Here is a 26307-nt window from a genome sequence, read left to right as displayed (position 1 = left end):
ATATAAAGAGACTAAGTAAGGCTTAAGTTATATACTAAAGAGATACCATAAGTACGGCAAAAAACTATAGTTACTAGAAAGTAAGAAGCTGTTAGAGTATATAGTATGGGACTATAAGATAAAATTAGAACTAGAAATAAGTCTAAGGTTCTTTCTAATCTATAAGCTTACTAAAAAAGAAGGTAGAGCACTAAAAGAGTTTATTTAAGAAAACCTATAAAAGGGATACATTAGACCATTGCAGTTATTAGCAGGATATCCAGTACTATTCGTACTAAAGAAAAATAGTAAACTAAGGCTGTATATTAACTATAGATAGTTAAATAGCATTACTAGGAAGGATAGGTATTCTTTACCCTTAATTAGCAAATCTAAGATAGGATAGGCAATGTGTAAATCTTTATAAAGATAGATTTAAGATAAATGTACTATTAGATTAGGATTAAGGAAGGCAACAAATAAAAGGTAGCCTTTAGGTTAAAGGAAGGACTATATAAACTATTAGTTATGTAATTCGGGCTTATAAACGTACTAGTAACGTTCTAAAAGCGTATTAATAATATATTAGAAGAATACTTAGATGAATTTATTATAGTATACCTTAATAATATCATTATCTATTTAATAAGTAAGGAAGAATATAGAGAATATGTTAAATAGGTCTTAAAGAGACTATAAGAAGAATAGATGCTAGTAGTAATTAAGAAATGCGAGTTCTTCACTAGGAAGACCGATTTTGTTAGATTTATTATTAAACTAGGCCAACTTAGTATAGATCTAAAGAAGATTAAGGCTATAGTAAATTGGTAGGAACTAGAGAACGTCATATAGTTAAAATTGTTCTTAGGGTTTTATAATTACTGTAGAAGGTTTATAGTGCAATAGTTAAAGAATATTAAGCCATTTACGCGATTAATAAAGAAAGAAGAACTATAGGTATGGGGAGAGGAATAGTAAGAACTCTTTAAGAAAGTTAAAGAGTTATTTACCTAAGAGCTAGCTCTTAAGATCTATTAACTAGGACTAGAAACAGTTATAGAAATAGATATATTAGACTATATACTAGGGGCGTACTTTATACAGAAATATTAAGATAGATGGCACCCAGTGGCGTACTATAGTCGGAAGATAATACTACTAGAGTTAAACTATAACATCTATAATAAAGAGTTATTAGGTATAATTGCAGCACTAAAAAAATAGAGAGCATTCTTATAAGGCATAGAGAAACTATTTATAGTTAAGATGGATTATAAGAACCTAACAGGATTCCTAATAATAAAGGAACTTAACTAAAAATAGGTTAGATAGGCAGAGATGCTTATAGAATACTATTTTAAGATTTAGTATACTAAGGGTACAGATAATACGCGGGTAGACGCTCTAAGCCGTAAAGCTGAACTATAAAATAATAAAAAGCTATTAGGGGCTTTACTGCGAAAAGATATAGACGGATTAATTAGATATAATTATCCGAAAATTGTAGCGACTAAGGAAAATAATAAGTTAGAAAGAGTTTATAAAATATTAGAAAGCTTTTAGGTATAAAGGATTCTAGAAGTATAGCTAGAAGATTTATAGTCGGATATATACAAGAATTAAAAATTGAGGTATATCCTAAGAAGCATAGCAGAGTAGTTTATGGAGGACTTTTATAAGGGATTAACTTAAGGACATAATAGAGCTATAGGCTTAGTGTTAAGACTCTAGGAGGAGTATATTATTAATAAAATCTAAAGAATAGCTAGGAAGGTTATAAAGGAGTGTCTAGATTACTAAAGAAATAAATTAATAAGGCATAAGCCATATAGAGGGCTATAACCTATTAAAATACCAGAGAGACTATAGGAGGTTATATTATGGGACTTTATTATTAAGTTACTAAAGTTAAGAAATCCTATTACCAGACAAGATTATAATATAATTTTAGTAATAGTAGATAAGCTTATAAAGTGGGGATACTTTATAGCCTGTATGGAAGAAATTTTAGTAGAAGATGTCGCTAGAATCTATATTAAAGAAGTATTTATAAGATATAGAGTACTAAGTAAGATTATATTAGATAAAGATCTAAGATTTATAGCAGTATTCTAGGAGGTATTCTTAGCAGAGTAAGGAGTTAGAGCAGTAACTTCTACTATATATTATCCGTAGACAGACGGTTAAATAGAAAGATTAAATTAGACACTAAAGCAGTATCTAAAGCATTATGTTAATTATATATAGAATAATTAGGTATTACTATTACTAGTTATATAGTTTATATATAATACAACACCTTAAGAAGGAATAGGCATATTACTATTTAAGGCAAATTATGGATATAAGCTAAGAATATCGTTGTTATTAAGATAAGTAAAGAAGACGAGTAGTATAGCTAAAGAAAGGATAAAGACGTTAATAAATCTTTATATAGACCTTATAGAATTAGCAAAAAAGGTATAAGAAAGAATAAAAAGGTACTATAATGCTAAGAGATCTAAGGAACCAGATCTTAAGGAGGGAGATAAAGTATGGCTACTATATAAAAATTTTAAGAGTTAATAACTAAGTAAGAAGTTAGACTATGTTAGACTAGGACCTTTTAAAATTACATAAAGGATTTTATTAGTCACGTTTAAGTTAAACCTACTAGCTAAAATAAAGATCTACCCTATATAATACATTGTAATGCTAAAGCTAGCATATAGGAATGTTAAGCCACCGGTCTATAAAGCAGACACGTATAGAGGATAAGAAGAAGATAAATAGCAAGTTTTAAAGATCGTTAGTTATAAGGACGTTAATAATAAAATATGGTACAAGGTTAAGTAAATAGGCTATACTAAGACTACCTAGGAGCTACTAGAGAATTTAAAGAACGCTATAGGAAAGGTATAGGAGTATTAAAAGAGATTAGGTTAGGAAGCATTAATAAAAAAGGATCGCTAAAGAATGAGTCACCTAAGGGGGACCTAAGAAGAGCAGTTGCCGAGCTACTTAGATCTATTTCCTTCTCTATTAGAAGAAAATCCGTTTTTTTATTATTAAGTTCCTATAAACCTTATTCTATAAGTTTCTACTCCTTAGAACGAACCTTCTTATAAACCTTCTTAAGACGGATTAACTAAGTAGACGCCGCAAGGTAAGACTTAAGGGCCCGTTACTAAGTATTAGCAGCCTCCTGTTTAGCATCCTAAGAATAACGCAATTTGGTAAGAGTAATAGACAGTTTATTATCTAGCCGCGCAGCAGTAGATTAAATATAAAACCTTAAGACAAATCAATTAGGGAACTGGACGACTATTAAGAGTAATAGGTTGTATATATTTAGCATTAAAGACGGAGTAAATATTATAAAACGAATAAATATTCGCTCTAGTGCACTCTAAGTAAGAGGACGGTTATTATAAAGATGGGTTCGCTAACGTAATATAAACCAACCCCTCTTTTAAGCAGCGAGAATACGGAGACAGTATAATCTTACTAAGAAATAATATTGCAGTAATAGTGCGGATACGACAAGCGGTTAAAGAAGAAGAAATTGCTTTAGGTATAATGAGCAATAATATTAACTAAATTAATTAGATGGATATTATACCTTTAGTAAATAACTTAGAGATATTTTAAAGCTTTAAAAACGAAGATAGAGAGGAGGGAGATGGTATTACGGACGCTTTAAGTATAATATTATAACTACTTAGAGAAGAGACGAAAGAAGCTAGTTAGTTAATTTAGGTACGGTCCAGGATAGAGCCGATAAAACTATATAACAAGGAATAGTAACTAAGGTCACGTGGGGTAATCTATATAATCTATAGGATTTATATAATCTATAATAGAGTAAATAGAGCACACGTATATTACGTATAAGAAGGATTTTATAGGAGTACGGTTGTGTATTTAAGGACCCTTAGTCCCTACCTAGATAGTTCCTTCCTTGTAGTAATTCTTAGAATACAATTAGAGTTAATCTGTTAGGCAACTACTCCACCAGTTGTTATTACGTTGTTGACTTTTATACTTGCATTTCCTACACACCTAGCCCAATAACAGGACCCACCGTAGTTCCTACTACAAGGTTCCGTTATACTAGGTATATATAGTAGTAATCTAGGTAGTATAGTAGCTTTAAAGTTAATTATGGATATTAACGCCGCCTATTTAGTTATTATAGTCGATAGAGAGCCTAGGAAGCGTTAACTTCTTAATTAAATTATTACCCTAAATGTTAGCCACTAGCTTTTTAAGGAAGGAATTATATGCTTGCGGCCAATATTGGTTAACTTTATTAACATCCTTACTGCTATATAAGTGAGCCGTTGTTAAAAACTGTACTAAATTCTTATTCTGCTATATAATTGAAAGCACCAAATTAACTACGCTAATAACTATTCCCGTAATGAAGTTAAACGGTAGTTTTGCCTTTCTTTTATTAGCCCTTTTATATACCTCTGGATAGTCCTTTAAGTTTAATTAAGCCGTCCTAGCTGTAGTAATCCTAAGCTATTAAAGCACCTAAAGCAACGGAATATTAGTAAAATAGTTGTTTAAAAATAGGCAGAATTAACGGGTCTAGAGAGGAAGCTACTAGGTAAGGTAGAGGACGCATTTAGAGGTCTTTAAGAGGACGATATCTTGGTAATCCGTTTAAGAAGGAAGCCTAAAAAAGCAACCAGGTGATATGAATATAAAGTTATAGCAATATCTATATTAACAAAGACTCATTATCTTATAGCCTTTAGGTATTAGCTTGCTAGGTAATTTAATTATAGCCGTAGATTATCTAGTAAACCTTACTATTATCTTATTAAAGCTAACTATAGATCCAGGTATAACATACTTTCTAAACGCCTCGCCTAAAGATATTATTAACGGCTTAATCTTCTTAAATATATAACGCTTAACGCCTTCTGGTAGAGGCGGTGATACGTAAAAAAAGCGCTTAAGTTGCTTCTATCTTTTTTGGCCTATAAATAAGCTGATTAAGTATCTAGGATATTTAGGATCTATAGCCCAAAGGTCTCGTACTTAAGGAACTTTAAAGACGCCTATATAGATAATAAATCCTACCTAAATTATTAACTCGCCCGTAGAGGTCTCCTTCCACGCCTATAATTGTTTACCGGTGTGCTATCCTAATTAGTAATATCTGCTAGCGTTTTAAGAGGCTGTATAGAGGTTTATACTAATTACAAGCTTCTTAAATACGCTGACACTAAAGAACAGTAGAAATACTTAAATTGGTAGGTCCTACCTAGATCTACACCTATTAGATACTATACTAACCTAATCTGCTACCGTATAGTAAGCAGAGCGCTTATTATCCTTATCTTAAGCAGAAGATTTATTAGATTGGGCGCCCGTACTAGAGCCGTAGATAGGCTTACTAGTACGCTAAGCGGCAAATATTAACTCCTTTAGAAGGTTAATAACTTTAAAATCTAATTTAGGAATAGTAGCTATAGGCTTCTAGGTAGTAGGTATGGCAGGGAAGCCTATTCTTAAAACTTCTTTAGCTAATAGCTTTGGTAATTTAGTCTTATCTACCTTATCTACCTCATCCTCAGCGGTCTCACCGCGGGCCTCAAAAACAGCCTCTAATTTGTCTTCCTTAATACCCTCTTTCTGGCTAGTCGGCCGAACCTCTTCCTAAATATCCTTACTTAGCATTACCGCCGCTAAAGCCTCTAGAGGCTGTATAGCTACTACCGCTAAGCTATTGTGTATATACTGCGTTGCCTAAAAAGATTATAAATAAGACTCCTATGCTTAAGGTGCTTTTAGAGGCCTTAGAGCTTTTGAAGCTTTTTAAGCCTTTAGAGGCTTCGGAGCTAAAGACGCACAACATTTTCTAGGCATAAGGATAATATTTTGCTAAGACTTTAAGAATTAAATAGGCAATAATAATATTAAGGCTCTTTGATTAACTACACCACTATTCTATACAGGCTTTCTAACCACGTCGCTGCTACTCACCGCAATATTCAAGATTCCAAAATTCGGAGGTGGCGCCTATACCCCTACCGCCGAGCAGTTGCACTGACCAAGGCTTCAACACCAAGCTATATACAGTATAGAGCCTTTAGATTGGCTTGGGAGGCGTGTATATACGAATATTGCAAGAAACGGTTGCCACATAAAGGGATATTGAAACGGTGCCAAGAACCTCATTTCAACTACCGTATATAGTATAGGTTGCAAATTTGACGCGCTTACCGATATGGAGGAGCTCCATATTTAAAAGTTGTCAGATTTACCGAACAACAACCTTATATTCAATATGAAGTTGCAACCGAACGGCCCCTTTAGCCATACAGAGTATTTCAGCGTCATGGCACTCAGAAAGCTATCAGAATACTAAAACAATAAAAATAATCAAAACGTAAACACTAAAGCTATTCTTAATTAATGATATTGTAGTAACTATCGTGATGTACCACTCCGCGCCCTAACTTGCCCTCGGCGCCTAATGTGACTTCCCTAAAACGTGGCGCGGCGATCTTTATTCAACATTACCGCTTTAGGCAGGTGACTTTAAAATAGGTCTTGGGCTGATATTTATCCCTTGGACTGGTACAATTCGTCCTACCGTTATCGATAAGAACTAGCCAATAGGATCAATAGGATCAAGGCTCCGTGATGAAAAATATGAGGTTGTAGAATCTGCTGATTTCCATATACATTTGCTATATACACCCAATTTTTGGAGTTAAGTCGCTTAAGATAGGGTAACTAATATTTATCGTTTCTGTAGAACGGAATTTTGCAAACAGCGAGGTTTAGAGGAAGATTTAGGGTGCCATGGTTGTTAAAATTCGCGATATATAAAGGCTCGAAGGAGGGCAACGGCCACGGCTGCGGAGGTTCTTTGGCCTTTCAAGTCGGTGGAATTGAATATTCAGTTGGTGGAACAAAGTCTATATCATTAGAAGTACGATTAGAGGGCATATATAATATCTGAATCTATGTGGGTGATACGCGTACTTTTGATTCTAGCGTTTTGGTGTTCTGCGCACAGTCCAATTATCGTAGGACGCTACCAGCCCAAGGGATATCCCTTAAAATTCGTCCACACGTTATCGATAAGGGCTAGCCAATAGAATCAATAAGATCAAGGCTCCGTGACCATATGCGTACCTTCGATTCTGTTGTTCCGCACGGACCACCTACCTTGTGGACGTTGGCGGGTTAAGGGATAACGTAGACGAGACGGCTACCTAAGCTAGACACCCTATTAACCACTAAAAATCTATCAACTTTAACTTACTATAGCTATATTACAATTTAACAAGTTACAATGCAATCGCCTGCTAAAGAAACCCTTGAAATTAGCCTAATAGAGCTTCCACAAGCTCTAGAGGACTATGGAAACCCTTTCTATTAATACTACACCCTAATTTGGCGGTAGTGGAGGCATACGTGGTGTCTCCTAGTATAGAGCCCCTAAAGCCAGATCATAATAAACAAACAAACCCCTAACCTTAACGACCCTAATTAGGTGGCGCGCCCTTTGGGGCGCGTTCTGTAGACTGTGTGAGCCGTAGAATAAACCTAGCAGGTGCTATAGAAACGATCTCTTAATGCAGACGAGGAGCGTACTACTATGCTCTCCTTCCTTACTACCGCGATTACAACCTTTTAGGTAGCCTTCGCCACGTTAGCAGAGCTCCTCTAGACCTAAGCGTATATATATACTGTATATGTGTGTCTGTATATATGTCTCTATATCTATGTCTCCGTATATATGCGTAGCATATACTCCGGATATTTTGGTTTACGCGGTCGCTTAAGTTAAATACGGCTACCGACGCGCGTTCCGTATGGGTAAAAGTTGGGTACCGCCGACCTTTTCCTGGTGGCTCCGTCGGTGACCAAGCTCAGCTTTCGCCGACCCCATCGGCGACCACGTTCAACTTTTCCTGGACCACGCTCAGCTACACCCCGGCTTTCCTCACTCTCAGAGGTTTAGACTCTTTTGCCTTTCGGACACCAGGCTCTCACCAACGTGACGTTATGGACCCACACTCTGCTACACCAGATTCCTCCGCTGCGAAGCTCTCCCCGGCGCAAGAGCAAGCACGACTACGTCGGGAGCGACGAAATGCTAAAATTCAGGCAGGAGGAGCTTCTCGCCTCCAAGCCATCACATCACTGAATGGAGGACATTCTACTGCAGCACCCTCCGCAACAAAACCAGAACCAGGTCATTAGGCGCCTCATTATCCCTCTTAGAGAATTTACTAATAATCAATCCGCAGCCCCACGACCAAACTCTACGGCACCCTCACAACCTCCGCAATCTTTAGCTCCAACACACCCTGCCGACCCCGACGAAGTGGACATATCCCAGCACTGCTACACACCCCAAAATCAAGCAAAAGTTCCTCCCTCCCGCTCCCAGCAGCCCAGTCCATTTGCTTTTAACAGCACTGACACGCCACCCTTACCGCAACAAGGCGGCGACCTCAACCAAGATCCCATGCTCGCCATGATGCAGCAAATGCTCGGCGCAGGCAGCGATCCTAACAACCCTTCCTCCCCTCAAATGCCCGGCAACCTACCTCCCGGCCTCGCGCAAATGCTTAGCGGAATGCAGCAACCAACCGAGTCCGCGCAACCCGCCGGCAACTCCGCCTACGTATGGCGCATAATCCACGCCCTGTTCTCGCTGACGATCGCGCTCTACATAACCCTTACATACTCCTTCACTGGCTCCAAACTCTCCCGCACGCACCCTGAGCCTTCGTGGGATGACGAGATCATGGCCTCGACCCTAACGCACTTCTTCTACGCATTTGCTACTTTCGAAATCGTCTTGCAAACGAGTAGATACTTTGTGGAGCGGGGTCAGTTGCCGGCTTCCGGTTTTCTGGGAGGCATAGCACAGATACTGCCGGAGCCGTATGCAGGCTACGTGCGAGTAGTGGGCCGGTATAGTGTGATATGGCAGACCGTGGTGGCAGATGCCATGGTGGTGGTTTTCGTGCTTGGTGCAGCGGCCTGGTGGAGTGGTGGGGCTGGATCGTAGGGTTGTTTGATCCGTAGGAACTGAGATCTAATAGTTACGATTAGGATTCCATGGAATATATCTGAGTGCGTGCAATATTTGCACGTTCAAGCGAAGTGACAATCTTGGAGTAAGAAGGGAATTATCTTTCCAGATAGCATTGAACAAAGGGAAAAAGGTGACGTACGGAAGTGAGGAACAATTGGGTGGCCAAGTCATCCCCAAACACAATTTGGTTGCGAGTTTTCGGACTTTTATGCCTTTGTGGTATACAGTTCTACAGAGAAGCAAAAATCCCAGTCAATCCAAACTCCGCCCATGTCTTGCACATCTTTATTTTACAGCTCAAGGCATATGCTTCTTACCACATATCTCCATCAAATCGACTTGCACATCCAGCTCAAATCCGCTTCTATACATATCCCGAATCACCAGTCTACGTAGCCTGTAACACCTCTCCCCTCGCGGCCTTTAACATAGCCTCCTCCCTCTTCCTCTGCCTCCTAACCTCCAAGCTCCTCTCGCTATCCCGCCGACTCCTCTCCTTCTGCTCCTCCAGCTCGCGCAGCTCCTGCAACTCCACCTCCGTCGGCTCGCATGGCGTCGCCTTCGTCTCTAGTAGCAGCAGCTGCAGGATCCCCGCTTCGCTCAGGTTCTTGATGTCGATGGCTTTTTCCACGCGGCGAGGGCCGGAGGGCGTTACGGGGGATGAGGGAGAGGTGGTGGTGGAGGTGGCGACTGGCCGGCGGTAGAATATTGTGAGGGTTGCGGGGAGGGACGGGTCGAGGTGCCGTGTGATNGTCATGGGCACGCCTGGGTTGCGGTATTGGAGGCGGGGGAGCATTTCTCGCCAGAATTTTCTATTAACCAAGTACAATAAGCCACTTATCATACAAAGAACGTCTTGAGACCTAAGGAGGGGCGTTGTGGAGCGGATAGAGGTGAATTGAGGGATGGAGAACACACCTTGCGCCTCGGTGTCCGCCATCAATGTGTTGGCAGAAGGAGAGATTTAGCTTTGCGACTTCCTTGGGCAGGATTGCAGCGCCGGGACCGACTCGGATTGCGAGGAGCTAGATTCAGAGAAGGGTTAATAGGTGTTGAGGGATCCGGGAGGGTAGTGATTGATGTACCTTCTGAAGTTTGGGCCTAAGTTAGCAATTGAATAGTCGAAAGGGTAATCTAGAAGAGATAAAACCCACAGTTTTAAGCTTTCGCATGCGCTGCAATATGCTCACCATCCTGAGTGTCTTGTTGGTCATGGAATTGTATTTGCGGAGTGTGCACGGGTGTCTATGGGCGAGATTTCGGTATATTCGATACCGGAACAACTGGTCGGGCCGCGTATTATTTCCTGAAATACACACTTTTGATTGCTAGATACAAAAGTACCGAGGCTCGTAAATTGTATTCAGATAAGATTTCCTTTACAGGAGAAGGCTTCTCGAATATTGAAATAGTAACTAAATGACACAAAAGGCCTCCTAGCTGCAACAAGACCCTGGTATCCCTTATTCGGGCGTAAACACCTATATCCCAAATCCCTAAGAACCAGAAATTCTCCCATTTATCCAAAACGCATCTACAGCAGGTTCCTCATGTCTTTTGTGCCGTAAAGTTATATCATCGTTTTTAACGTCACCAGGTTGCACACGCTTAATTAGTTGCAGGGCGCGCGGCACCGCCTTGTCGCTGAGGTTGCTGTACCCTGCGACTCCTGTAAATAAAGTTAGATACTTTTATAACTCTGGTAAGTATACTTATGATAAAGAAGAGATTCTTACATGAATGTCCTGCTCAAGAAACTAATAGCGATCATGGGAAGCCACGACGGCATCTTAGACAAGCCCCACGAAATATAGGCGATAGGAAGGCTCAGGTTATACTCAGCCAAGAGACCGTTGAACGGGTGCCAAATACCCTTATAAGGCTCAGTCTCCTGATATGTCTTCTTAGCGCTAAGCGCCACGATGTCCGAGGCAGTAACGGAGGTACGGTTGAGGGGAATGTAGCGAACAGTAGGTGCAGGGCTTGACTGATCGACGAGAGGACGAGGGATAGACATGTAATAGATGGAAGGCGGTCCGGCAGCCCAGGAGTTGCAGAGTAGCGGTTCGTTCTCGCAGTCAAGGATGGCGAAGTTGGGCGCAGTTGAAGATGCCGACAGAAGGGCGACGGACTCCTGTAGCATGTGTCAGTGATATGAAATCGCGAGAAGAGTGGTCGGACTCTGGTAATACGCACATTCCAGGCCTTCGTGGCATTGCCGCAAACGCCGTAGCAAGTCTTGTTTCCACCAGTGATGTAAATCATCCAGTCCTCTGGCCCCGCGGCAGTTGTAGAAGGGTTGGCGACGAGCACCGACTTCCAGTTATCCAGCGTCAGGACGTGTTCTACATGCTCGGCAACCTTTGCGGCACCAGCATCCATAGGCGATGGAACTGAAGGCACGGCAGAGGAGACATAAGACTGCGCCCGATTTATCCAGCCTTTGATCTTGTCGGCCAGCGGGACTTGCTCCTGCGCCAGAGCCAGCGCAGGAAGCACAACCACAAGCGTTGACGAGAAGCGCATGTTGATCAGAGTGTGGATAGAATGTAGTGGTGCTAAAGGCGAGGCTGGGGAGGGCTGCTCAGAAGGATAGGTAACCTTTGAGGCACACTATGCAGCAATGCGGTAATGCTGCAGAAAAGTATGGGGGTATCAATGAAGGACGAGGACGAGGGCAGTGATGCACAGTCTATAGACGCGATGTCTGGAGGATTACAAAAATAACAGATGGAGGAGTAGAGGAAAACAATGACAAGGGTGGCCAGTTGGAGGTCTGGATCAACAGCGACATAGCTCGGGGACAGCCGATTCCTGTCCAGGCGGGGACACGCGAACCCTAGAATGCCTAGAAACCGTTTCGAAAAGCCGCCCAAGAGGCCCGCGCTCAAGCTATGAACCTCTCCCCTGAACTCAATCGGGAAGCCCTGGGCAGTTTCATATTGCAGTTGTTTTACTATTGACCCAAAGTCCCTCATTCCTCTTCTTCTGTCACTTTTTCTCATTTTTGCTGCGTTTTATGTGGGAGGAAGCAGCTTCCTTCCAGCTTTGAATTTACTGCAGCTCTTGAGCATTCCTGTCCTTCGCTGTTCACAATGCGCGTCACTTCACGCCTCGCCACGTTCTTCGCCGTATCTGGCACTATTCTTAGCACGTCTGCAGGACCGTTGGCCGAAAGAGACTGTGAGACGTTGCCCTTGTGCTTAGCTATATATCAATTGCTAATGTTTCTTAGCTACAACATCAACGTCCTCGTCTAGCCAGCCAACTGCAGCTCTCGTCGTTAGTACTCTCAGTGACGGCAAACCTACAACCGTCGAGGTTGCCTTTCCCACCAGCTTGATCTCCTCCAACTCCGCTGTGTCTACTACTGTTGAGAGTTCTGTGACTGCGACACCAGCAGGCTCTACTACCAGCACAGCAGCTAGTAGCACTGTTTCGCCACTTAATCCGAGCCACGACTTCCCCACCTGTCATGACACGTCTGCTGCTCCATTCTGCCTACCAAACAACGAGAGCACCTTATATGTTGGTAATACATACTACGGTATGTGACTCATAAATCTTTCCCCTTTCGCATTTACGCCTCCAGAGATTTTGGCTGGACCCTGGATTCTGCGGTCCTCTCGGACTCCCATCTCACCCCCCACAGTTAATTAAATTCTCCCCACTAACCTACCGCAGTTACATGGAACCCCGACTACTTCCCGGTCAACAGCACCATAACCATTAAGCTCAACTATGCCAACGACTCACAAATCCAAGCTTGGTCCTCGGACCCTATCGACAACAGCTGGGGCGTCACTACAATCATCATGGACAAAGCGTGGCTTCAAGGTTATACTGAGTATAACCTGACCTTCTATGCACTGATGTTTGAGTCCGCCGACCCTTCATCCAAATCGGTTCCATACGACGGACCCAGTGTCATGTTAACCAACACGCCACCAAGTCACTACGCACCTCCGGAGCAGACCAAGGCCCCGAATAAGATGGGATTGATGATAGGCTTGCCGGTTAGTTTGGGTTTCTGTTTTCTTGTGGTTGTGGGACTGTGGCTGGGTATGCGGAAACATAGGACGATTGGTCTCGGGAATGTCATGGGACGGCGTGGGGGATACGGAGCAGGAAAGTCGCGAAGACAGCGACTGGGCTTGGGCAAGAAGGGCGCCATTAGGTTGCAGGAGAGGGAGGTATCGGCTGAGCCGCAGTATCGTGATATGCCCCCGGCACCGAGAATTCCAGGCCATGGGAGAGAGGAAAGCCTAGGAAGCTTGGTTAGTGATGATGGTATTAGGCCGCATGGGAATGCGTTCAGGCAGGAGCTTGAGAGGCAAAAGACTGGGCGGTAAGTGTGATGGCCTGGTTGAAAAGAGGGTGAAGTAAATTCACTCTTCATTGTCCAATCAAATCTGTAGCCATCAAACAGTATATATTTTCTTATCTCAAGAACTTTGATGATGTGTGATTTGTTTTCAATGCTCAGGATGCAAAATTTGGCGCGCTTTCGACTTCATCCTCGCATCCCTCCCACGTATTCGTGCCTGGCGAGCTTCCTCTTCTTCGCCTCTAGCCTGCTTCTACAGCTAGCAGTCCTAGAAAGTTGTTCTACTCTTGCACTCACCCTTGCGACTTAGCACGAAGAAGTTCTACTCTTTGATATCATCTTCTCGCCAGTTAATTAAGTTATACTGGATGCCAATCTTTCTTTCTCAGATCAAAGTCCCTACTAGTATCTAAAGCCCCTAATGCTTTACGAATGTCATTCCCTCTGCCACCGCCCATCTCTTCCGCTTTGTTACTGCAAGTCGTCCCAATACTATCTCCGTCACTTTCAGCCTTGCGTTTCTTCCCGGGATGTTTGGACTTCAAGGTTGGGAAATAGAGCTTTCTGAAGTCGCTCTTCTTCCTGAGAACGACGGCGTCATAGAAGAACCCGTTCGCCAAAAAAGTACCATTGCGCGAGATGCATTGACAGTGGACATATTGCTTGCCTAGAAGGTCTACCGTAAGCTAGATTTAGGGGGGAACTCCTTATAAACGGGAAACTTAAATTGCCGCTAGATAGCCTTAGAGGGGCCGACATAACGGCCCTATAAATACTAGCTTACCTTATTACCATCTACCGTAAGCCATAAAGTAGCGCGGTCGTTCCCCTTATATACTTGTAGATATACTTAACGAATCACACGGAAACGTAAACCTTAACATATACGTATAATACTTTATAATTAGGTACAGGTAGTACGAAACGACCTAGCGGTTATCCATTTTAAACATAGCTCCAATAAGCCCTGGTAAGCGGATAGTAAACAACCGTAGATTATCGCGACGGCGGTACTCCAGATAGCCGTTACGAACGACGGTAGTAGGGTTAAAAGCCTTAGAGTACCGCTTCGAGTAGCCCAGCGGAAGGCCCAGCCCTCGCGCAGCCATATAGGGAGCTCGCGGATTACAGGAGCCGTAAGGGTCGTAAACTATTATTGTCGACCAGGACGATCAGGGATGAGGACTGTACTGTATTGAATATAGCTCTAGAGTCTCTATATATACTTCAAGAAGTCGTCAGCTTCGCCTCATCTACGACGTATTTGGTTAATCAGTTAGAGCTTCAAACATCAGTCGTTTAATCAAGGACTGGTGCGACTTCTATAGTTTCACAAGTCGACAATTATCGACTTCACGATCTCAGTAAGACAACCGGTAGAGTCGTCTTCTGGCTGCGGAAGCTCCGCGGATATAAAACGGTCGATAACAGCTAGGTCCAGCAGCCTATCGCGGTCATGCGGATATAGGAAGAGCAGTAGGTATAAATGCTGCAGGTGATCAGAGGTACGAAGCGTGAGCCTGGTCCAGTAATGGCCTCCGTTCAGTTTCTCGGTCGCAGAACCAAGACCTCAGTCCAATATAGGGGCCGGTACTATTACTATAATTATCAGCATATTCAGGAGCTTTTTACTTATAATACTTAACGACTCGTCCTTCAGAGTGAACTTGAAATATTCACCAATAATACTACAACTACCATCAGCTCTTCAACCCGCTTCTTAGATACGCCGACTCCAGTTTCTATACTAGCAAATCAGAAATATACCTTTCCAGGTTCGGCGCATACTCGAGTCGCGGGCGACGAACCTATCAAAAGTCCACGTTCTCAAAGACTAGCTATTTTCACATTGAATACGGACTACAATATAGGTATAGGAAGCACAGGAGTAGCTACTTAATATTCACCTAGCTAAGATTGCCGTGATCATACTTGGCCCTGTGTTATAGTGTCAAACGGACTCGTGTCTAGATTGATCTAAGAAGAAAAGAGACTATATACACATAGTGGGTAAGTCATAGGCACGAGGAGCACCTATAATAAGGAGAGGGACAGGCGACATTATATAGCATCCCGTGAAGGAGCATAAAGTCGTTAAACTTTAGAGGAAACCATGCAATTGCTCCGCCTGCATAGAGGCTGGTAGAGGGGCTGGAAAGGTTATAAACGCGAGGAAACTGTTAGCAGATCTCTCTGTTAATACTACCAGGAAATCCATCTATAGTAAGGACTAGAAGAGACCTTAAAGAGCGCCAAGAACGAGGTACGGCTGTTGTCTCTGCAATACCGTTTTGCACGAGATCCGAGTGTTAGAATAGCTACCTCGACAGGCTCAACTCCAAGGACTAGCTTACAGATAGAAATCTATATATGAAACCGTTAATTTAAGTAAAAACGACGTAGTCTTATTAATCGCAGTCGATTTAGTTATTTTAGCTATTACGAAGAACTTTAAGTGTCATAGTGGTTAATAGATTTAGGAGCAGAAAGGTGTATTTTAAAATTCCGAAGCCCATACCAAACCTTCTGGCTAAGGTAAAGCCCAAAATAGCTTAGTGCGCGGTTAAATCTCGGAAGAAGATGTGTGGCCGGGATATTAATAGCTTTGAAACAAGGGCTTAAACTATGAGCGCGCTAATATCAAACATGGTGCAGTTGAGGCGTAACATTCTCATATCAAGTCCGCATGTCATCCATAAAATGGCTATCTCTTTAGCATCCGATTTCGTCGGCTGGCGATACCCCTACACCTAGATCTCCATCTTTTAACTTCCTCATGTCCGCCGCCTGCTACAACCCAGACGGCAGCCTCCACGAGGGCGGCAACTGGACTGCTTGCGACCCCACAGCTCAATACTCTACCTGCTGCAGCGAGGGTGACGTCTGTCTCTCCAACGGACTATGCCTGGACGCAGGTGCCAATAATCTCCTCTCAACCCAAGGCTGCACCGAATCGACGTGGACGCACTCTCCATGCCACAAATACTGCCCTCGTACGTGAACAAATCCCCAGAGATACACCCGCACACACAACTACATAGCTTCATCATAGTAGCGCGTAACGCTCATTCACTCGAATAATACAGAAACCGATATCTTTGCGCCAAACCTGTTTCCCTGCGCCTCAGGCGAAGACTCCGCCGGCGGTATTAAGTACTGCTGCGGTCCGGATCCGACTGAGTGCTGCAATAACGGCAGTGCGTTTTCTGTCCCTGTGGGCACCGTTGTTTTGCGTTCGGGGCAGAGCGCTTTACCGTCTTCATCGTCTTCGTTATTGTCTACCGGTTCTTCTCCCTCCTCTAGTGCTACCGGTACCACTTCTGCAGGGCCCGGACCAACATCAAACTCTCAGAGTAGTGGTGGCGGCGGGAACAGCAATACTCTGAGTATTGGCCTAGGTGTCGGCCTCTCTTTAGGCATCATACTAATAGTGGTGTTGGTATTCTTGGCTGTCCAGTTACGTTGGCTGAGGCGGTACAAGCACGCGTTGAATGTGCAAAATCCAAATTCAGGTGGAGCGAAACCGGATGGAATGGCCATGCATTGGCAACAGAACGGGTGGGGCGGGGGGAGCGGAGGCGAGCATATAGGCGAGTTGGAAGTGAGGCCGCTGGAGATGGAGGCGAGGCCGCAAGCGCACGAGATGGGGGCGATACCCCCAATTCAGACCGTTCGGTAAGACTACAGTAATAATATTCTAGTCCACTCCCTTATCCAATAAGCTTTAAAGCCTAGGAAGACCAACGTCTAGAAAGACCAACTAAACGGGTATAAGGGATATTATCGTAGTCACCTTGGGTACCCTCAGGACAACCCCCGGACACTCCTTAGATGGCAGTCGGTCACGTGCTGGAGGTACGTGCCCGTAGTATATAGTATATAATAACCTTTTTCTTATTACCCCTATTCCTTACCCTATCCTTAGTATACTAGCCTTACTCTCGTATTAAGCGCTATTAGCTAGCTTACTAGAAGTTATAAGTAGTATAGATAGCTATAGTATAGTCTTAAATTTAACCTAGGTATTTAGTATTAGCACTAAAATAAGAAAGAGCCTAGGTAATATAGTAGTTAAGGATATTAAAGGAATATTACTACTTAGGCCTAGGCTAATAAAGCTTAAAGTTAGTAATAGAAATCTATTAAGAATAGGAAAGTGTTATAGAACGTAGGTAGTGGCTATAAAGCGTATATATTTAAGAAGTCTATAAAATATTATATAATTAATTATAAGGGTTAAGGGCGTAAGGAGGTAATATACCTACGCGTAGCTAATATAAGCTATATATAAGGTATATATAAAAGTACAGGGCTCTCTTATAGAGGCCCCTATAGTAGAGTTTTATAATATTACCCCCTCTTATAACAGAACCTTATAGCAAGTACTATAATAGGCTCGTTATTAGGCTAGGTGTATAGGTAATATAAATTAAAGTTAACAACGTAATAATAACTAGTGGAGTAATTGCCTAATAGATTAACTTTAATTATATTCTAAGAATTACTATAAGGAAAAACTATCTAGGTAGAGATTAAGGGTCCTTAAATATATAACCGTACTCCTATAAAATCCTTCTTATATATAATATATGTGTACTCTATTTACTCTATTACGGATTATATAGATCCTATAGATTATATAGATTACGTTATATAACCTTAGTTACTATTCCTCGTTATATAGCTCTATCGGCTCTATTTTAGACTATATTTATATTAACTAACTAGCTTCTTTTAACTCTTCCCTAAGTAGTTGTAATATTATACTTAAAGCATCTATAGCACTATCTCCCTCCTCTTTATCTTCGTCCTTAAAGATTTCTAATATCTCTAAGTTATTTACTAGAGGTGTAATATCTGTCTAATTAATTTGGTTAATGTTATTACTTATTATACCTAAAGTAATTTCTTCTTCCTTAACGGCCCGTTATGTTTACACTGTTACTATAATATTATCTTTTAGTAAGATTATACTATCTCTATATTCCCGCTGTTTAAAAGAGGGGTTAGTTTATATTACGTTGGCGAACCTATCTTTACAATAACCGTTCTTTTACTTAAAGTGCACTAAAGCGAATATTTATTCGTCCTATAATATTTACTCTATCTTTAATGCTAAATATACGCGACCTATTACTCTTAATAGCCGTCTAGTTCCCTAATTAATTTGTCTTAGGGTTTTATATTTAATCTACTACTATATAGCTAGATAATAAACTGTCTATTACTCTAGCGGAGTTATACCGTTCTTATAATGTAGAATAGGAGGTTGCCGATACTTAGCAACGGGCCCTTAAGTCTTATTTTACGGCGTCCACTTAGTTAATCCATCTTAAAAAGGTTTATAAAAAGGTCCGTTTTAAGAAGTAAAAACTTATAAAATAGGGTTTATAGGAACTTAGTAATAAAAGAATAAATTCTCTTTTAGCCGAGAAGAAAATAAATCTAAGTAGTTTGGCAACTGCTCTTTTTGGGTCCCCCTTAGGTAACTTATTTTTTAGTAATCCCTTTTTATTAATACTGCCTAATATAATCCCTTTTAATACTCCTATATCTTTCCTATAGCGTTCTTTAGGTTCTTTAATAGCTCCTAGGTAGTCTTATTATAGCCTATCTATTTTACCTTATACTATATTTTATTATTAATATCCTTATAACTAATAATCTTTAAAACTTGCTATTTATCTTCTTCTTACCCTTTATACGTGTCTTGTTACGGACGCTTTAAGTACAATATTATAACTACTTGGAGAAGAGACGGAAGAAGCTAGTTGGTTAATATAAGCACAGTCTAAGATAGAGCCGATAGAACTATATAACGAGGAATAGTAAGCAAGATTACGTAAGGGTAATCTATATAATCTGTAGAATCTATAGGATCCGTGACAGAGTAGATAGAGCATACGTATATTACGTATAAGAAGGATTTTATAGGAGTACGGGTGTGTATTTAAGGACCCTCAGTCCCTACCTAGATAGTTTCTTCCTTATAGTAATTCTTAGAATATAATTAGAGTTAATCTATTAGGTAACCACTCCACCAGTTATTATTACGTTATTAACTTTAATTTATATTACTTATACACCTAGCCTAATAATAAGCCCACCGTAGTTCCTACTATAAGGTTCCGTTATATAATTACTACCTAGTTACGGTATTAAGTATAGAAAGTCGAATAATATACCACTAAAAGCAGCCACTATAACGCCATTGACGGCGGCAACTACTTTAAGGTTAGGTAATAACACTAATATAGTAGACACTAACTTATAGCAACCTGTAACAGTTAGACAGCTACAAGAGATAGTTAACTAGTTAATGGAAAATAATATAATGTTAGAAAACAGGATTAACGGGATAGGCGTAGTAAAGGTTAAGTTACTATTAATTAAAAGATACTTAGGAGAGAGATTAAAGCTTAAAGAATTCCTTATATAAATGCACTTTAAGGTAGCGTAAGAGGGAGCTAAGCTGGCAATACCTATAGATTAAATAGCATACGCAGGATTATTTCTAACAGGAAGAGCACTTAAGTAGTTTAAGCCTTACCTTACGGAAATCTAGGTAAACGGAATAACGACTATAAACTAAGAGGTATAGTTTATATTCTTAAGCTAGAATAGATTTATAGAATAACTTACACAAATATTTAGAGACCTAGAGGCAGTAACCACGGCGGAAAGAAAACTTTAAGACATTACGCAGTAAACCTTAGCAATTAAGTATATAATATAGTTCCAGACGTTAGCAATATAAGTAGAGTAGAATAATAGGGCGCTTATAGCATAATATAAATAGGGACTTAAGGCTAAAGTCTANNACGTGATTATCCTAATAGAAGATGCGGACACCCTAAGGGAACTAATAGATTAAGTAATTAAGATTAACAATTGGATTTACTAAAGGAAATAGGCTAAGAGAGGTTAGGACAGAGTTCTATAGTTATATAAGGCGTAGAGTACGCAACAACTAAAGCTAAGTTAGAGACTATAGTATAGCGCAGAGCTAATAGACCTAAGTAGTACCAAAAAAGCCTATAAGAGATAGAGTAAGAAACTATAGAAACCTAGAGGATAAGGATTAAGTGATTAAAGGTCTAAGGAGTAAAGGCTAAACTAGGGATCTTAGTAGTAGAAGATATTTAGGCAGACTCTATAATAAAAGCAATAGTTTAGAGAAGGAGCTTATATAAATTACGGAAAATAGGGTCACTTCGCGAGGGATTACAAAGATAGTTAGAAGTACTATGTAATAAAGGGAACTAAACTAATAGCAGACGATATACATATATAAAAGGACAATAATATACTATAAGGAACGAAAGAATGTTTAATTAAAAGTTTTGCGTTTTGTTATAATAACGCATGCCAAATTCATAAGGACGCTAAGTACGGCGTAAGCTATTAGTTATAAGAGCTAGTACCTATAGGATATAGAGGAACTAATAAACCAGTTTACAGATCGGACATTAAGGACGATAAATTCAACGTAGGTAAAACATTTAGTGACGATAAGGTAATAAGGGCGGTTTACTAGGAACACGCAGCTATTAGAGATATTACACTAGAAGTAGAGGATAATTCTACTATAAAATAAGGAATATTAGTAGGGATTAAGACCCTACTAGATATGATATCTATCGCTTTATAAGACATAAGAGAAGTAGGATAGTAAACCACTTCGGCACTTAATAAAGGCAAAAAGCCAAAAGCTTAAGATTCTTAAGAAGAGATAAGAGATAACTAAGTTTCTTAAGATGAGATAAGGTAAGCTTAAGGACCTATAACGGACGAAAACCGATAAAGTAGAGTAGCAGCTTAGTTTAAAGATATATAAATAAGCTCAGGACGAAGTTTCCTATAGGTATAAGATTCTTAAGATAAGATAAGTAAGATTTAAAACTCTTAAGATAAGATGAGAACACTAAGTAAGCCTAGTTAGACTAAGGCTGGAGCTAAGCTTAAGTTAGAAGCAAGCTCAGAATTAAAGAATCTAAGGGGTTAAGAATTTGGGGTATAAATTAGGACACCTATAGGTAAGAGGTAAGGAGCTTCTTTATAGATTAGAGAATCTATAATATAAATAGTAACTAGACTAGGAGATAGATATATGGACCTAAAGGACTTATTAGTAGAATATAGTATTCGGACTAAAGATCGAAAAGTTAATACTAAAATTAAGAAGTAAGAAGACTTTAAGGATTAGAGCGCGAGACATAAACTAAAAAAAACCATAGAAGAATTTAGGTAAAGAATTATCGCATAGTAAGAACAGAAACTAGATAGGAAATTTAGCATATTAGGACGTATGAAGGATAGAGCACTAGTACAAAGAATTACTAATAGGCCTAAGGCAGGCATATTAAGAGCCAAGTAGCTTACCAAACTGGAAAGTAAAGAGGATTTAGAAATTCCTACTAGGTTTAAAGAACGATATATAAAGGGCTATTATAATATAGTAATAAGAAGATACTTCCTTACGGACAAGCCGTATATACTCCAGCAGCTATATTAAAAGTAGTATAGGTAGAGGCATAATAATAAGTGGGAAGATTTCTATATATAGTTAGACAAAAAAGTTATTTAAGACCACCCGATTACAGAGAAGGCTATAAATTATATTAAAGGGCCTTAATTATAACGTTAAAGGATCTAGAGGAATAATTAGAGGACTAGAGAAGTGAGAGACGTATCTCAGTACCTATAAAGTTATAATATTTAGATTAGCACAATAAAGGTTTAAACTTAGGGATAAAGACAAGCTAAGAGTTAACCTAAAGCACCTAATACACCACACGTTATTATGGATTGCGTGTATAGACGATATATATAAAATGCACAAGAATCTAAAAGAAAAGAATTGGAAATACCCTATAAGAATATATTAAATAATAGATAAGTAACAATATAGGAATGCTAAATATATATACGGATAGCATCCAGCAGAAGTCCAGGAGGAAGGAGATTTAATACTTTAACTAAAAAGATTCCTTATAGAAGAATACTTAGATAGATAATAGTAGTGGGAATGCCTAAAGAATATATATCTATAGTATATCGAAGATAAAAAGCGAACTAGGCATTGGCTAAAGAATAAGCCAAGTATACTAGGATTAAGTAGCTAATAGTTAGAAAAAGTAGAGGCCTACAGGACTAGAGGGAGCTAGTAGTAAAGCCTTAGACCCTTAAAGGAATTTAAGGACAACACCTAAATTTATAAGTAAAATGGCAAGATTAACAGTTTAAGGCATTAATAGATAGCGGAGTAATAAGGAACTATATCTTATTAGTAGTAGTTAAGAGAATAGGACTACCTTATAGATAGAAAGAGCAACCTTACTTATTAGTTACAATTTTAGGAGATCTAATAGCCTATAGAGGAGGGATTATTAATCTTAAAACAGGACCTATTTAGCTAACCATTAAAGGGAGACAAATTAAGATATCTTTTAATATCCTACCATTAGGACGGGATAAGGCAGTATTAAGAATGCCTTAGTTATAGAAATACAATCTAAAGATCAATTAGATTACAGGCCAGGTTAATATTAGAGATACTCAACGCCGTAAAATGCGATAACAAGCTAAAATGGTATAGTACTAAGTCGGAGCAATATATAAAGAGACTGAGCGAGGCTTAAGTTATATACTAAAAAGATACCATAAATATAGCAAAAAACTATGGTTACTAGAAAGTGAGAAGCTGTTAGAGTATATAGCTTAGGATTATAAAATAGAGTTAGAACTAGGAATAAGTCTAAGGTTCTTTTCAATCTACAAGCTTACTAAAGAAGAAGGTAGAGTATTAAAAGAGTTTATCTAAGAGAACTTATAAAAGGGATACATTAAACCATCGCAGTCATTAGCGGGATATCCAGTACTGTTTATACTAAAGAAAAATGGTAAACTAAGGCTATATATCGACTACAGATAGTTAAACAGCATTACTAGGAAGGATAGATATCCTTTACCCTTAATTAGCAAAATCTAAGATAGGATAGGCAACGCGTAAATCTTTANNAAGATAGATCTAAGATAGGCGTACCATTAGATTAGGATTAAGGAAGATAATAAATAGAAGGCAGCCTTTAGATTAAAGGAAGGACTATATAAACTACTAGTTATATAATTTGGGCTTATAAACGCACTAACAATATTCTAGAAGCGTATTAACAATATATTAGAAGAACACTTAGATGAATTTGTTATAGTATATCTTAATAATATTATTATCTATTTAATAACTAAGGAAGAACACGGGGAATATATTAAATGGATTTTAAAGAGACTATAGGAAGAACAGATGCTAGTAGCAATTAAGAAATGCAAGTTCTTTACTAGGAAGACCAATTTTATAAGATTTATTATTAAACTAGGCCAACTTAGTATAGATCTAAAGAAGATTAAGGCTATAGTGAATTAGTAAGAACTAGAGAACGTTACATAGTTAAGATTATTCCTAGGGTTTTGCAATTACTATAGAAGGTTTATAGCGCAGTAGTTAAAGAATATTAAGCCACTTATACAACTAATAAAGAAAGAAGAACTATAGGTATAGGGAAAGGAGTAGTAGGAGTTGTTTAAGAGAATTAAGGAGTTATTTACCCAGGAACTAATTCTTAAGATCTATTAATTAGGACTAGAGACGGTTATAGAAATAGATACATTAGACTATATACTAGGGGCGTACTTTATATAACAGTATTAAGATAGATGGCACCTAGTAGTATACTACAGTTAAAAGATAATACTACTAAAGTTAAACTATAACATCTACAACAAGGAGTTATTAGGTATAGTTATAGCATTAAAAAAATAAAGGGCATTCTTATAAGGCATAAAGAAACTATTTATAGTTAAGATGGATTATAAAAACCTAACAGGATTCCTAATAACGAAGGAACTTAACTAAAGATAGGTTAGATAGGTAGAGATACTTACAAAATACTATTTTAAGATTTAGTATACTAAGGGTATAAACAACACGCGGGCAGATGCTTTAAGCTATAAAGCTAAACTACAGAATAAAGAAAAGCTATTAGGGGCTTTACTGCGAAAAGATATAGACGGATTAATTAGGTATAATTATCCAAAAATTATAGCAACTTAAGAAGGCAATAAACCAAAGAAAGTCTACGAGATACTAAAGAGCTTTTAGGTATAAAGAATTCTAAAAGCACAACTAGAAGATCTATAGATAGATATATACAAAAATTAAGAAGTAACGTACATCCCAAGAAGTATAGCAGAGCAATTCGTGGAGGAATTCTATAAGGGATTAACTTAAGGACATAATAAAGCCACGGGCTTAGTATCAAGACTCTAAGAGAAGTACATTATTGACGGAATCTAAAGGATAGCTAAGAGGGTTATAAAAGAGTGTTTAGATTACTAAAGGAATAAACTAATAAGGCATAAGCTATATGGAGGGCTACAACCTATTAAGACACCAGAAAAACCATAGGAGATTATATTATAGAACTTTATTATTAAGTTACTAAAGTTAAGAGATCCTATTACCGGACGAGATTATGACGCGATTTTAGTGATAGTAGACAAGCTTATAAAGTGGGGATACTTTATAGCATATATAGAAGAAATCTTAGCGGAAGATATCGCTAGAATTTATATTAAAGAAGTATTTATAAAATATAGAGTACTAAGTAAAATTATATCAGATAGAGATCTAAGATTCGTAATAGTATTCTAGGAAGTATTCTTAGCAGAGTAAGGAGTTAAAGCAGCAACTTCTACTATATATTATTTACAGACAGACGGCTAAATAGAAAGATTAAATTAGACACTAGAACAGTATCTAAGGCATTATATTAATTATACACAGAACAATTAGGTATTGCTATTACTAGTTATATAGTTTATATACAATACAACACCTTAAAAAGGAATAGGCATATTACCATTTAAGGCAAATTATGGGTATAAGCTAAGAACATTATTATCACTATAGTAAGTAAAAAAAACGAGTAGTATAGCTAAAGAAAGAATAAAGACGTTAATAAATCTTTATATAGACCTTATAGAATTAGTAAAGAAAGTATAAGAAAGAATAAAAAGGTACTATAATGCTAAGAGATCTAAGGGACTAGATCTTAAGGAGGGAGATAGAGTATGGCTACTACACAAAAATTTTAAAAGTTAACGACTAAGCAAGAAGTTAGACTACGTCAGACTAGGACCTTTTAAAATTACGTAAAGGATTTCACCAGTTACGTTTAAGTTAAACCTACTAGCTAAAATAAAGATCTACCCTATATAGTATATTATAATGCTAGAACTAGTATATAGGAATATTAAGCTACCGGTTTATAAAGTAGACACGTCTAGAGGATAGAAAGAAGATAAATGGCAAGTTTTAAGGATTGTTAACTATTGTTAGTCACACAGGGTGACTCACCAATAACGACTACTCGAGTAGGGTTACAGTGATGTTAGTTGATAAAGCTTTTTTGATTGGAATGAGGAAGGGCGAGGAGCCTAAGGCTCCTCGCCACGCTAGTGCCGCGGCGACACGTGATGGCAACTTGCCATCACGTGACGGCAAATTGCCTCATTCCCGACACTGGCAACTCTTCTTTTATAGTTGCCCTCTATATATAAATACTACTTGACTATTATAACAAATATGGATCCTCCTTACTTACTATTGCCATTATAATATAAGTCTCGCTATCCCAAAATTTGCCTCTTAGCACGTAGTGCTTTCTTGCTAAGGAGTTGTGGGTAGATATTATATTAGGGCCGTCAGGTCCGCTAAGGCGCTAGCTATAAGCGAGCTAATAGCGATTTTCTATGCCGGGTATAGAAAATCCTAATTAGCTGGTTAAAATTAGGGTCTATAGAGCGTTATACTCTTACTCCCTTTTAACCCAACCTTTAACTTATACGCGTAAAGTATTTATGTTAATAAACGTTTCTAGAGCCT

The 26307-nt window shown here is 39.0% G+C and overlaps 5 protein-coding genes across 5 annotated transcripts; 3 read left to right on the top strand and 2 right to left on the bottom strand.

Moving 5' to 3' along the window:
* Positions 1 to 8040: 8040 nt before the first annotated feature.
* On the top strand, positions 8041 to 9001 carry K441DRAFT_412963 (uncharacterized protein; the record flags this gene model as incomplete). The annotated part of the gene is made up of 2 exons (XM_067641519.1): positions 8041 to 8185; positions 8241 to 9001. Coding segments are annotated over 2 exons (906 nt in total), but the record flags the coding sequence as incomplete, so codon positions are not given.
* Positions 9002 to 9423: 422 nt separating this feature from the next.
* Positions 9424 to 10230, bottom strand: K441DRAFT_708560 (uncharacterized protein; the record flags this gene model as incomplete). The annotated part of the gene is made up of 3 exons (XM_067653785.1): positions 9424 to 9849; positions 9956 to 10062; positions 10192 to 10230. 3 exons carry the CDS (start codon positions 10228 to 10230, stop codon positions 9426 to 9428), a joined length of 570 nt encoding a protein of 189 aa, XP_067498392.1.
* Positions 10231 to 10323: 93 nt separating this feature from the next.
* Positions 10324 to 11816, bottom strand: K441DRAFT_620424 (uncharacterized protein). Its single transcript, XM_067645929.1, has 3 exons — positions 11234 to 11816; positions 10774 to 11171; positions 10324 to 10706 (listed from the first exon to the last, which is right to left on the bottom strand). Exons 1-3 carry the CDS (start codon positions 11561 to 11563, stop codon positions 10646 to 10648), a joined length of 789 nt encoding a protein of 262 aa, XP_067498391.1. The 5' UTR covers positions 11564 to 11816; the 3' UTR covers positions 10324 to 10645.
* Positions 11817 to 11915: 99 nt separating this feature from the next.
* K441DRAFT_620421 (uncharacterized protein) lies at positions 11916 to 13464 on the top strand. Its single transcript, XM_067645928.1, has 3 exons — positions 11916 to 12220; positions 12273 to 12584; positions 12722 to 13464. Exons 1-3 carry the CDS (start codon positions 12133 to 12135, stop codon positions 13387 to 13389), a joined length of 1068 nt encoding a protein of 355 aa, XP_067498390.1. The 5' UTR covers positions 11916 to 12132; the 3' UTR covers positions 13390 to 13464.
* Positions 13465 to 16048: 2584 nt separating this feature from the next.
* Positions 16049 to 17319, top strand: K441DRAFT_668360 (uncharacterized protein). The gene is made up of 2 exons (XM_067649991.1): positions 16049 to 16357; positions 16451 to 17319. Exons 1-2 carry the CDS (start codon positions 16141 to 16143, stop codon positions 17041 to 17043), a joined length of 810 nt encoding a protein of 269 aa, XP_067498389.1. The 5' UTR covers positions 16049 to 16140; the 3' UTR covers positions 17044 to 17319.
* Positions 17320 to 26307: the final 8988 nt, after the last annotated feature.

The sequence above is a fragment of the Cenococcum geophilum genome (genome assembly GCF_001692895.1).
Source record: "Cenococcum geophilum 1.58 unplaced genomic scaffold K441scaffold_62, whole genome shotgun sequence".
Classification (NCBI taxonomy): domain Eukaryota; kingdom Fungi; phylum Ascomycota; class Dothideomycetes; order Gloniales; family Gloniaceae; genus Cenococcum; species Cenococcum geophilum.
The sequence above is the reverse complement of the archived record's forward strand: the minus strand, read 5'-3'. Positions and strand labels throughout refer to the sequence as shown.

Bases quoted from the DNA above. Each gene is read 5' to 3' on its own strand.
- K441DRAFT_620424 (XM_067645929.1), bottom strand. From the start codon at position 11,563: ATGCGCTTCTCGTCAACGCTTGTGGTTGTGCTTCCTGCGCTGGCTCTG. The intron at 11,172-11,233 runs GTGCGTATTACC...CACATGCTACAG, and splicing joins ATGCCACGAAGGCCTGGAAT to GAGTCCGTCGCCCTTCTGTC. The intron at 10,707-10,773 runs GTAAGAATCTCT...CTTTATTTACAG, and splicing joins TTCTTGAGCAGGACATTCAT to GAGTCGCAGGGTACAGCAAC.
- K441DRAFT_668360 (XM_067649991.1), top strand. From the start codon at position 16,141: ATGTCCGCCGCCTGCTACAACCCAGACGGCAGCCTCCACGAGGGCGGC. The intron at 16,358-16,450 runs GTACGTGAACAA...CGAATAATACAG, and splicing joins ATGCCACAAATACTGCCCTC to AAACCGATATCTTTGCGCCA.
- K441DRAFT_620421 (XM_067645928.1), top strand. From the start codon at position 12,133: ATGCGCGTCACTTCACGCCTCGCCACGTTCTTCGCCGTATCTGGCACT. The intron at 12,221-12,272 runs GTGAGACGTTGC...AATGTTTCTTAG, and splicing joins ACCGTTGGCCGAAAGAGACT to CTACAACATCAACGTCCTCG. The intron at 12,585-12,721 runs GTATGTGACTCA...AACCTACCGCAG, and splicing joins TGTTGGTAATACATACTACG to TTACATGGAACCCCGACTAC.